This window comes from Globicephala melas, chromosome 18 (genome assembly GCF_963455315.2).
Source record: "Globicephala melas chromosome 18, mGloMel1.2, whole genome shotgun sequence".
NCBI lineage: Eukaryota > Metazoa > Chordata > Mammalia > Artiodactyla > Delphinidae > Globicephala > Globicephala melas.
Genome location: NC_083331.1, coordinates 3,440,823 through 3,453,374, shown reverse-complemented (window position 1 = coordinate 3,453,374; position 12,552 = coordinate 3,440,823). Strand labels below are relative to the sequence as shown.

The following is a 12,552-nucleotide window of genomic DNA, read 5'->3' as shown; positions in this document are numbered from 1 at the left end:
TCCAGGGTACAAGGAATCTTGGGGAGTGGTCACATTTGTAAAATGCACAATCTGAAAACTAGTCTTGGGGCCCTGCCCGCATCTGAGCGAGCGCCTTGTGATCTGTCACTTCATTGTAAAAACACAAGTGATCTGTGGTCAGCGGGGCTCCCAGTGTTAGGCGGCAGCGGCGGGTGCTGGCCTGGGGGAGTCTGAGGACACTCACTAGGTGGCAGGGGGCTCGGCTCTTCACCCAGAGAAAGTCTGCACACAGCTGCTCAGACCCAAGACACTTTACACATCCTAGTCAGTGCGCGCACATACACACACAGAACACACACACAGAACACAAAGAACACACACACAGAACACACAAAGAACACACACGCACAAACACACACACAGAACACACACACAGAACACAAAGAACACACACACGCACACACACAAACACACACAAAGAACACACACGCGCACACACACACACACGCACACACACCCCTTCCTCTATAACCATCCCACCACATGTGCGGCCTCGCAGTCCCCGGGCCCTCCCTGCTCCTGCCTCACCCCCCACCCCGAGGACACCCCTCCCCTGAGGTCCCCCAGCAGGGGCTGCTCCGCACAAACTCACGTGCTTCAGAAGACAGCACTGCGGAACGGATGCTCGGGGTCCAGTCATACTTCCGACACCTGCTGCCTCTAACGCCGTGTTAAAAACCCCCTTGTAAAATTCCTGCCATCTGGCTACACGCCCTTCTGCCTCTTCCCTCAGCAAGTCCACCAGCTCTCCCCTCCCCCCCACTCCCTAAAGACTTGAGCCACCGGTTACGGCATCCGTCTCTACCCCGGCCCGGCCGCGTCCCATCTTCACCAAATGCCGTGGTCCCTCCATCCTTCACCCCTCAACACTGAACGCCTCCAACAGCTCCGCTTCAGCTTCCTGCCCCTGGGTCTCTCCGCTCCACAAACCCTCCGCCCCAGAAGATCAAAGCCAAGCCCCCTGCACACCGAGGCCTGTCACGCAGCAACTCCAACAATCTTCTTCAACTCCAGTGAGTCTCTCTGCCCCACCCCCCGCCCACCCCGTCTGCCCTGCGTTACCCAGCTGGTGTGGACACAGGGCTCTATCACTCCATCGGTTCTAATCAATGGTTAACTCTCTCCTCCTACACCACTTGAGTGAACCAACACAACAGCCTTCCTTCTTCAACTTGACATCTGAAATGTGCTTCTTAGTATCTGGTCAACTGACACCTGCAAACCTGGGCTGGATGACCTTCCATATGGACCCCCAGCACCCCGTAACGACACACATCACACGATCATCTCTCCACTCTGTAATCCCCACCACTCCCAAGTCTGCCTGGTTCCCAGGGGTGAGACTGTGCCTTCACTATTGTACCCACACAGCCTGGCACAAGATATGGTGCACGGTGGCCACAAAACACTTTTAAATCAAGAAATATTGCCAGATCTGTACTTTAGAAGTCACACAAAAGGGCAGACAAGCTGAAAAACCAATCCTTGTTGACAGCGACCATTAGAAATGACATGTAGGGGCACTGATTTAGGCAGGACTTCAAAGCTGTCCGGAAAAATACGTCATAAAAGAAATGTGGGCTACAAGGTCACAGATAACAATTTTTATGTACACACTAACAAACGTAGTAAGATAGATAGCTAGTGGGAAGCAGCCGCAAGGCACAGGGATATTGGCTCGGTGCTTTGTGACAGCCTGGAGGGGTGGAATGGGGAGGGTGGGAGGGAGGGAGACGCAAGAGGGAAGAGATATGGGAACATATGTATATGTATAACTGATTCACTTTGTTACAAAGCAGAAGCTAACACACCATTGTAAAGCAATTATACCCCAATAAAGATGTTAAAAAAAAAAAAAACTTAATAGGGAGAAAGAAGAAAATCATTTTAGTATTTTTTTTCTCTTTGGTATATGATATGAAGAATAAACATGAATTCAAAGATAACTGATTTTCAATTGCCTAGAATTCAGTTAAATAAGACAACTTCCTATAAAATCTGAATTAACGGGGTGCGGAGGAGAAGTAAAGAGAGAAATAAAGAGGTTAGAACAAATCCCCCCTCGCGTTTGAAGATAAAATAGGTGAGGCCTGACTGTCCCATTAAATCCAGAAAACAAAGACTGTGGATATTTCAGGCAAGGGGTAACAAATACTTGATACAGTAACAGAAATTCAGGAGGAACTACCTAGGAACCAAAATAAAAGCACCTCCTTTCCACATTTAGGTTCAGAGACAAAGCTTAAGGTTCCTAAATGCAACGTCTGCATTCTCTACCCACGACTCCATAAAAAACAGAAAAAACGACTGAAATCAGCATTGTTTTTCAGCAGAGAAATGTTTTACCTGCATGAGTTTGGTGTCGTGTCCAGTATAAACAACTATGCCGAACACCCACTGAGTGTTTCTCAGCTGTGTACCTCGTAATAAGATCTGGTCAGGCCCAAGGGCAACAGGGCTAAAAACAAGAAACAACGTTTATATTTAATGACACTTCGAAAAAATGAGCATGAATTTTCCCCTTAGACATAAACCCACAATACATCAACCGTTTCCTTTAGTCAAATTTGGACTATTTCACGGGGACACAGGGGCCATAAAGGTTACCCCTGGCTTCATCTACCCAAGGTTTATCTCATCCATTCATCAACACAGAAAAAGCGTTTTTTTTTTTCTCCTATAAAACGTTAAAAGGAAATTGTGTCTCTTATAACTCTCTTACGAAACTCAGTATCTGAAAAGGAAATTAAGATAACCAGAAGTTTCTTCATTTGGGAAAGTCAGTTTCTAGACTCTAAGAAAAAAAAAAAGCTACAATAACAAATCTGTCGAAGCTAACTTAATGATTAAATAAACGTCTGAGTGATAATTTAGAACTTTAAGGTGGGAGCCTACAGAACAGCCCTGTGTACTACACGAAACCGAGAAGGGTGCCACACGTAGACTTGTCAGAGTTATTTTGGGTTGGTTCCCGTGAGCGGGTCCTTCCCTTTGGGTCTGTTCAAAACATAAAGGTGGAGACCACTGGTAAGGAGCATGCAGGTTGAAGATAAGCAGAAGAGAGAAAGCACGCCCCAATGTAACGACAAAAAATGACTCAAATGATAAGTGCCAAGAGGGCAAAGACAACAGAATAGAGACAACAGGGCAGTGAACGTTCTGAAGGCGGGGTAACCGGTCCTTCCATTCAACTTGCTAAAAACACAGACTACTTAGAAGACAGCCAAGGGAAAAAAGATGTTTCTCTAATAAATGTCAGCTCTTACACGCTTCAGACATCTCTCTTCTGCTTTTCTGGACAATTTTACGCAGCCAAAATCAACTACTCTCCTCCCTGGCGAGTAACACACACAGAAAGACCAGGCCAGTTCTGTGAAGCTCACTTCAGACCCTCGGGATATTTTCTTGCCAAAAATCAGGTCTTTCCTTAAATTTAAGGGAAGGTTTAAATGGATTAAAACGGTGTTTCAAGAAAAGCTCAGCCTCCCATATCTAAGCTAAACATGAAGAAATCTGTTTTAAAAATATTATGAAAGCAGAAAACAGACTGACATTTGCCAAAGCTCCTGTAACTCTTAGTCACATTAAAAATAAATTAAAAAAAAATAAAAAAAAAAAATAAATAAATTAAAAGAAAATCCACTAAGACAAGAGGAAGCGATACCTTTTCCCATCCAAGTTCAAGTTTCCGGTGAAATCGTAGAGGTGGCGATTGGGCCCTTCACACTCTATGCTCCCAGACAACTTCATCAGCACCTCCCTCACCTGCATGTCAGCCGTGTGACTCACACCCTGAAACGTTCAACCCAAAGAGGAAACTGAACACAATCTTCCAGGTTTACGAACGACACTCAGCATATCCCTACTGTTAATCAAAAGGAAATAATGAATCAACTAAAATGGAATAGTTGGGTGGGGTCCTCAAGCTACCAGCCCTTCAGGATGGACTTCACAGGCAGCTTCGGTCACAGCAACCTAATACAAAAGGTTTGGAAGAATTCAATACATAATAACAATTTTAAATTTCAATTAATAACTCATTTTGACCCAAATTTTCTGCTGTACCAAGTTGCATTTGATGATTCTGCCCACATATCTTTCTTTTCTATCTTAGATATCTGACTTAGACATTTTTTTCTCTTTAAAGAAGAGTTACAGGGTGCCAGATATCACACTATGTTAAAGGGGTACTTTATTCTGTGTTTATGGCCATGTCAGGGTACAGCTAATGGAGTGTGCTTTCTGTAAAGGGTTTGGGTGTGTTGATTATGACTTTAGCACGGATGTGTCAGCACAGTGGTGGAGTCCTGACTCTGTGCTTCACTGAATTCTTTCCTCCAGAAATTCCTCCAGGAATTCTTTCCTCCAGAAAAAGCACTGACTGGTACGTGAGGGGAGCACCGTCGCCATTTGGGCCCCATAACGATGCAAGTCATAAAAGGTGACTTTTTACCTGACGTATTTTAAGGTTCGTCTCCCCATCGAGATTGGCTGTTTCAACATAACACATTGCCTGAGGTTCACTAAGGAGAGAAAAAAAAAAAAGTTGAGTAAGGTCCCCTCCACCAATTCACAGCTCAGAAAGCCTCAACCATGGAAACTCTGCTGACCGGCCCTTCAGAGTGCTGTCATAACTGACCACCACGGGAAGAGTGACTGATGAGACAGACAGGACAGACAGACAGGTGTGTGGAGAGCACAGCGCCAAGACGAGCTGTCTCTCCAATGATCTACCCGCACAGGCCCCACAAAACGGCCGCCCGACTCCAAGTGGACAGAAATAACAGAGGATGCATGGGAAGGGGACAGGCCTGTGATGGGAAACAAGAGGTCCCAGCTAAGACCGCCCAGTGGGCTCAGGTGACCCTGAAAGTCAGAGGCTGGCCTGCCCTTGACCGAAACAGCCGCCCAGGCCAGGCCAGGCCAGCACACACACCTTCTGAAGGAGATTACGGCCAGAGGAACTGAGAAATCAAGGCATAGGCTTGGCAGGGTTTTTCTTCCCTGCAGTTTTTACTGTGTCCACAGGCAACTTTTTAATCAAAACACCTGATTTTAAGGACAGAAAACTCAAAGAATAGATACAGAGTATAGCACCTGCCGTGCTTAAACATAAGCATGGCAGATACTATACTCCTACTTGGATGTTCAGGTCCAGGGAGCACAGTTAGGGTTTAACAAGATTCTATGACCACCAGCCACTTACAATCTCCTGGCACTGCCCTTCCTGGCCGTGTGGCCTCAGCGCGTTCAACGATCTCTCTGTAGCCCTTGTTTTTTCATGTATCAAGTAAGGCTGTCAAGGGCTGTTGGGAAGATTAAATGGGGTCATGTGCTCAACGGGCCACTCGGGACAAACACCAGGGAACCTGGAAAATGGGATGTTACCTCAGGCAATCCTTATTCAAAGCTGGCTTTCTGAGGGTCACACCCAAAACTCATAACCCAAACGATCTCAAGTGATCAACGTTTTACTATTTCTGAGAGTTTCTCTGTTACTAATCAATAGGGACAAACATGAATCCTGCCCCATGTATATGGGGCCTCTCCCCCTCTACAGACCTGGGGTCCTTTTATTAAACCTTTTATCTCAAGCAGAAAATTTGTGCTAAGCGTTAAAATCTGACAAAGTAAGTGATTCAATCCCATAAAAGAGAGTCTGCCTGCACTCAGACACATGCGGTGGGAGATCTGATGCCCAGCAGCACATCAGTACAGGGAGGTTTAGTCCTGGCATCGTCTAATTTAATCTTGTGCTCAAACAGAAGTTTATTCTTATCCTGATTCTGGCTTTCCTTCTTTGATATCTACTTTTACGTATCATCCAAGGAAAAGTCAAGGACTGCGTTGTTTATCGTTTACACCATTTGGTGATGAAACCTCTGTAGCACAAAATTACCTAAAAAACATGGCAATGGTGCTTAGACAGACAGGGGGCAAAATACGGACCGTCTACAAGTCATGTGCACACTGAGAAGTGCCTGTGGGTCTCTGAACTACCGTAAGGGGAGGCATTCGATTCTGCGGAGAAGGCTGCTGGCTGGACCCACCAGAGCCGCTCCTGAAGTTTCAGACACGCCGTGACCTGGATGTTACCGAACAAATCACTCCACTGCTCTGGAATGTGTCCCCACAAACGAGGAATAGCCCAGAACAGCCACGAGATGAAAGTGAATCGATAAATATAAAAAGACGTCAGAAAAAAAGTACAAAGAAATGAATGGGAGAAAGAAAACTCAGGGTTAAGGCAAAAAAATGCAAAGGAGTAAAGGGAGAAAACGTGGGGGAGAGGGTGGGGACCCAGAGGGTGCAGGGAGGGTAGCTGGAGGCTTCTGCAGGCACTAGGTAACACTCCATTGTTCTCAACACCGATTTCAAAACCATGCCACGAGCCACCTGACCTGGAGGACAGCAGGACCACATCTGCGGGAAGACACTGCCCGTTGACGACCTTCACGATGTCTCCCACGGCTACCTAGAACACAAGAACAAGGACCGAGAAACATGAGAGACAGGAAAGCGCAAATGGTGATAAAAGTGGTTAAACGTCGGGAGAAAAAAATTACTGTGTAAGTGTGCCGTGAAGTTTAAGGCAGAGAAGCTCAAATTCTTTTCCTCGACAAGAATAAAAGGAACATTTCAATACAGACAAAAGGCAATGCTGCCTTTCTGCAATGATGCCGAACGAAGAAGAAAAAAAAGGAGGAGAAAAAAGATGAGTCAAAACAACCATCAGGTTTCACTTTCTCACTGGCTTACAGATACATGCACATCTATCCCCACAGCTGTGGGCAGCAGGGTAAGCGGTTAAGTGCACAGCCCGAGAGGCTGCCTGGATGCCTGGGTCAAATCCCCCGTGGGACCCGTTCCTAGTGCACGTAAACCTTGAGCGACTCATGCAAACTCTGCTGCCCCACTTTTCCCATCTGTCCAACAAGGTCATCAGCACATGTTTCATGGGGTTATTGTGGGGATCAACTGAGCTAACACAGGCAAATTTCTTCTGTTTTACATCTGGGGAAACTGAGATACAAAGTGAAATACTGGGTCATGGTCACAAAACCAGTGAGTGTTAGAGCCAGGACTCAAAACCAAGCCATCGGGCTGGAAGCCCAGTGGTCTGATCAAAAGGCAATACTAAATTCATGCAGGAACAATGCATCTCAAAGGTCCCCTGGAAATACTCCACATGCAAGAGATTCGTGTGGCCTCAAGAAATTGCCAGAAAAGAATCACAGAAGCCCCCAAGCCACGGAAACAGGTGCTCGTCTGCAGGACACAAGCCCACGGCCGAGGGCCCACAGGGCCTTTAAATAACCTCACAGACACACCAGGCTGGAGAGGACATGTGCTTTCAAGCCAGGTAGGCCCAGGCTCAGATCTGAGCTTCACAGACACACATGAACTCACAGAGCCTGGCAGGCAGGCTCTCCACCTCCTTGAACTCCAGTGTCCTCACTTATAAAATGGGACACGCCACCACTGACCTTGCAGGGTTGTTGCAATGAGTAAGGAGGGATATGCCAGCACCAGACATGAAGCAGGCACAGCTACGTGTTAGCCTTGAGCATAACCGAATGGGCACCATGAGTGTGAGAGTGAGGATGGTGGAGTTCTCTGACAGCGCAAGCAAGGCTGCTCCTGGTATATAATTTCAAAACTCAAAGTCTAACTGAGCAGGACCCTATGGGGCCTTCCCAGGACAAACCTCTCCCCCATATCCTCTGCTTTAGCTCCTGGCTGAAGTACCTAGATAACAGCATGTGATACACACTTCCTGGGTCGTTTTACAGATGTTAAAACCCCCACCAAATAGGAGAAATTAACTACTTGATGACCATGAGCACATAGCCCCCAGACCTGCTGGCACCTAAGGACGATAATGTTAAACCTGTGACACCACCCTGTTACTACCATCAACCAATCACAGAACTGTGCACAAGCTGACCACCTACCCTGGGATGCCCCTCCCTCACCTGGCCTTTAAAGATGCTTTGCTGAAACGCTTTGGGGAGTTTGGGTGTTTTGAGCACTAGCCACCTGGATTCCTTGCTTGGCACCTGCAATAAAGACTGCACTTCCCAGCACCGCTTACTGAAGAGGCTGTCCTTTCTCCATTGCATGTTCTTGCCTCCTTTGTCGTAAATTAGGTGTCATAAATATGTGTGTGTGTTTATCTCTGGGCATTCTATCCTGTACCATTGATCTATATTTCTGTTTTTGTGCCAGTACCATACCATCTTGATTACTGTAGCTTTGTGGTATAGTTTGAAGTTGGGGAGCCTGATTCCTCCAACTGCATTTTTCTTTCTCAAGATTGCTTTGGCTCTTTGGGGTCTTTTGTGGTTCTATACGAATTTTAAAATGTTTTGTTCTAATTCTGTGAAGAATGCTAATGGAATATTACTCAGCCATAAAAAGGAACGAAATTGAGTTATTTGTAGTGCGGTGGATGGACCTAGAGTCTGTCATACAGAGTGAAGTAAGTCAGAAAGAGAAAAACAAATACCGTATGCTAACACACATATATGGAATCTAAAAAAAAAAATAGTACTGATGAACCTAGTTGCAGGGCAGGAATAAAGATGCAGACGTAGAGAATGGACTTGAGGACATGGGGTGGGAGGGGGAAGCTGGGGCGAAGTGAGAGTAGCATCGACATATATACACTACCGAATGTAAAATAGTCGGCTAGTGGGAAGCAGCAGCGTAGCACAGGGAGATCAGCTCGGTGCTTTGCGATGACCTAGAGGGGTGGGATAGGGAGGGTGGGAGGGAGGCTCAAGAGGGAGGGGATACGGGGACATATGTATGCATATGGCTGATTCACTTTGGTGTACAACAGAAACTAACACAGCATTGTGAAGCAATTATACTCCAATAAAGATTAAAAAATAATAATAAAATGAAGCACATGCATATACCTATTCAGAAATCTAAAAAAAAAGACTGCACTTCCCTTCACCACGACCCCGTGTCAGCAGATTGGCTCTACTGCAGGCGGGCAAGCGGACTTACGTTTGGTTCAGTAACAGAAGGGCACGACGCTTTCTGTTTCCTATTCTAACCCATGTCACTCATCTCTTTGAAATCAAGGATTGTAAAAAAAAAACAAAAAAAAACCACTGCATCTTACAATCCAGGAAAACGGCCTGACAGGTGACTGTGTTTAATATTTTATCAGGACAAAGGAATGCTGCTAAAAGTCATCCTGTTAGTGCCTTGATTTGCTTATCAAAGTGTGTGGGTAAGTCTAAGGAATCGGGCTCAGCATCGAGAAGGGTGGTAAACATTACATTTCAGAGCCTCTGTACATCTGAAGTTCGTATCCAGCTTAAAGGAGAAAGAAAGGCAGGGGCCGTGCTTAATTCTTATCTGCATCCCCAGCGCCTAACACTGCCTCTGGCACATACTAAGAGCTCCATTTAAAACAACAAAATCCATTTTTAACTGAAATAGAAATGCAGGTGGCAAAACAAAACAGGTATTTGGTTGATGGGTTGGGTTTTTTTCCTCTCCAAATGTGTGTAGGAAACAGTAATGAGCTTTAGGGGTCTGATCCAGACCCCTAGATCCAGAATTCTGAGATCCACTCCTAGATCCAGAATTCTGAGATCATCACTCCATTTTCTACCGTTTCAAGTAGTGTCAACAGCCCAAATTCAAATAATCCTCCACTCCTGCCAGTATGAGCGCCTTCCTGGGGAGGGGAGTGGCAACAGGAACATCGGGGAGAGAGGCCACTCCTAAGTGCCGTGGGAGTTCTCAAGTTCCCATGGCACGCTAGGAGCATTGCTACCATCTGTGAAGGCAAGAAACTCCGAGCACCTGACCGAGAACCACCACACTTCCCAGTGAGAGTGAGATCAATGAATATTTACAACACAGGGCTTCCGGATGGCTACCCAGGTTAAGGTGTTGCCACAAAACACTACCGAGGGGCTTAATGGATCTCCTGTAACAAAGTAAAAAGAAAATGACAGCCAAAAGGAAGGCTGCGGTTACCACATCACGGGCATCCTGCAGACTCCCAAGGTCACTAGAGGCGTTTTAAAACGTTTTATTAAATGTTTAGCAAGAGATACTATTATATGTTACTCTTCTAAAATGTAGTTTTCTTCTGAAATCATGTTAATCAGCTTTGAGTCTTGGAGGCATGAGAGTCACCCTCCAAAAACATCTTGTGACCATTAAGTTCCAGCCACAACAGAGACTCACTGAAAAAGCTAATTTTAGTAACCAGAGAACACCCAGGTGGCACGGGATAGTTCTTCTCAATCTTCTATTTATCACTAGTAACAACCAAATCACCACGCCGTTCTCAAACCCCGCCGACCCCATAACTCCAGCGAGGCAAACACTCCTTGCTCTTGTAAAGCTAAAAGCAGCAACTTTCAGCCTCAGAACCCACCCAGGATGGTTCCCAGCCCCCAGTCTACCACTTCTTATATTTAGGGCTAATTATAAACCCAAACTCTTTCCACCAAAAATGTCAGAAGTGAGAATTTCAAAAGTTAAAAAAAAAAAAGTCTTTGAAAGAGTGCATTGAGATAAAGAGAACAACAGAAGACCAGGGGAAACGCTTCTGTACTTGGACTCAGAAACTAGAAAATGATTTGAAATTTCAGAAATATCCATCAGGGGCAATGAATGTCCCAGCTCTGAACTGACACAGGGAATGGCTTCTAGAAGATGCAGCAACAGAGGAAGCATGCACCCGTTCTAGGAAAGCCTCAGGGAAAAACCACACTGCACCACTTACACGACATGGGCATGGCTTGTGTCTTAACACAAACTTTATACCAAAATCAACACTAGCAGTGAATTACAGGTCTCCAAACCAGTACTTTCTGGCATATCTTTAAAATTTGTTATTACCTCTTTCCACATAATGGTATGCCACATACCATTCCTTAACACTGCAAAAGAAAAACAAAACAAGTATCAGTTAATACTGATGATAATCAACATAAAATCAGCTTTCCAAAATCCAAAAGGCTCCTTTTAAAATTCCACTGATTAATTCCAACATACCATATCCTTAGACATAAACGTATAACATCATCACTGCCCAAAACAGAGCCCCAACTAGGTACTTATGTACCATATAGAGAGGAACGCATACACATAAATATTCATGTTTGCAAATAAGTTACATCTATCCATATTTAGCCCATATGAAGAACAATCACCTTGCATTTACAAGATTCACCAAAACACACACTCGCATAAACACACTGCCCCCCCCCCGCATTAACACAGAGCTACCGTTCTAGAAATGCAACAATAAGCAGATAGAGGTCGGGGGCAATTATAAACCAAGGCTATGAACACTTTGACTTTTATGGACATAAAATATGTCTAGCTCCTGAAAATTAAAACCTTTTCTAAAACTCTAAAATACACAAATCCTGTTCAGATTTTAATTACCAGGACTCACCTTTTGTTGGATTTGTTTGTCATTTTGCTATTTTTAAAGTATCTTATAGATTTCCCTCAATTATTTATTTATTTAGTTTTGGCTGCCTTTGGTCTTCGTTGCCGCGCGGGCTTTCTCTAGTTGCGGCAAGCGGGGGCTACTCTTTGTTGCGGTGCGTGGGCTTCTCATCGTGGTGGCTTCTCTTGTTGCAGAGCACGGGCTCTACGCACGCGGGCTTCAGTAGTTGCGGCACGTGGGCTCTAGCGTGCAGGCTCAGTAGTTATGGCGCGCGGGCTTAGTTGCTCCGCGGCGTGTGGGATCTTCCCAGACCAGGGCTCGAACCCGTGGTCCCCTGCATCGGCAGGCGGATTCTTAAGCACTGCACCACCAGGGAAGTCCCAGATTTCCCTCAATTTATCTCAACACCATTAACTACTTATTTAAAATTCCTTAACTGCAAGTCTTCTTCTTAAGTTTTCTAGTGGAAAAAATGAGTCAGCCTGGGGTCTTACCTATCGTTTTCTTTTTGTTAACCGCATTGTCTGCCTTATGTCGCTTCTGTTACAGAAAGAAAAAAAGGTGTTAGTTTCAAAAGTTCCTGATGAATAACTGAAACAGCGAACAATAAGATCCAGCAAAAAACAAGACAAGGAAACCAACGGGCAGCTACACTAACGTCCTAAAGTTCAGTTCAATGGTCGCGATCCAGTGCCACTCGCTAAATTCAGAGACTAACACCGTACATGTAGATGCGGCTTAAATGCTTGTATTTTGGTTACAGCAAGGAAGAAACACTTGGAAGCATAAAACTTTCTACTCCTTGATTGTTTTAGATCGAACTAAAAGAATTATTCTATAAGATAAACTAACAACAAACAACTGAACTCATTTTATTGATAAAGAACTTTGGAGGCAAAGTACCTCTGCTTTGATTTGTACTGCATTTATTCATTTACCTATTCCCAGAAAAATGTGCATGCATGTATGAGAGAGAGGGGGAGACAGACAGAAAGGAAGGGGAGAAGGAAGAGCCTGAAAAGAGGACAGAGAGAAAACAGGAAAGAGCACGAATATGGCTGTAGCCAATGAATTTGGAGATGCACTGAAGTATA

At 45.1% G+C, this 12,552-nt stretch overlaps 1 protein-coding gene across 2 annotated transcripts in view; it reads right to left on the bottom strand.

Annotated features, from left to right (window-relative positions):
* LOC115866786 (phospholipid-transporting ATPase IB) overlaps nucleotides 1-12,552 on the bottom strand; it is a 529,444-nt gene that overhangs the window by 398,667 nt on the left and 118,225 nt on the right. For both annotated transcript variants that reach the window (XM_060287727.1, XM_060287726.1), the window contains exons 5-10: nucleotides 11,953-11,998; nucleotides 10,900-10,940; nucleotides 6,423-6,496; nucleotides 4,475-4,544; nucleotides 3,686-3,813; nucleotides 2,368-2,479 (exon numbers count right to left, since the gene is read on the bottom strand). In XM_060287727.1, the coding sequence (XP_060143710.1) occupies nucleotides 2,368-2,479; nucleotides 3,686-3,813; nucleotides 4,475-4,544; nucleotides 6,423-6,496; nucleotides 10,900-10,940; nucleotides 11,953-11,998 (471 nt within the window). The remainder of the gene's footprint in view (nucleotides 1-2,367; nucleotides 2,480-3,685; nucleotides 3,814-4,474; nucleotides 4,545-6,422; nucleotides 6,497-10,899; nucleotides 10,941-11,952; nucleotides 11,999-12,552) is intronic.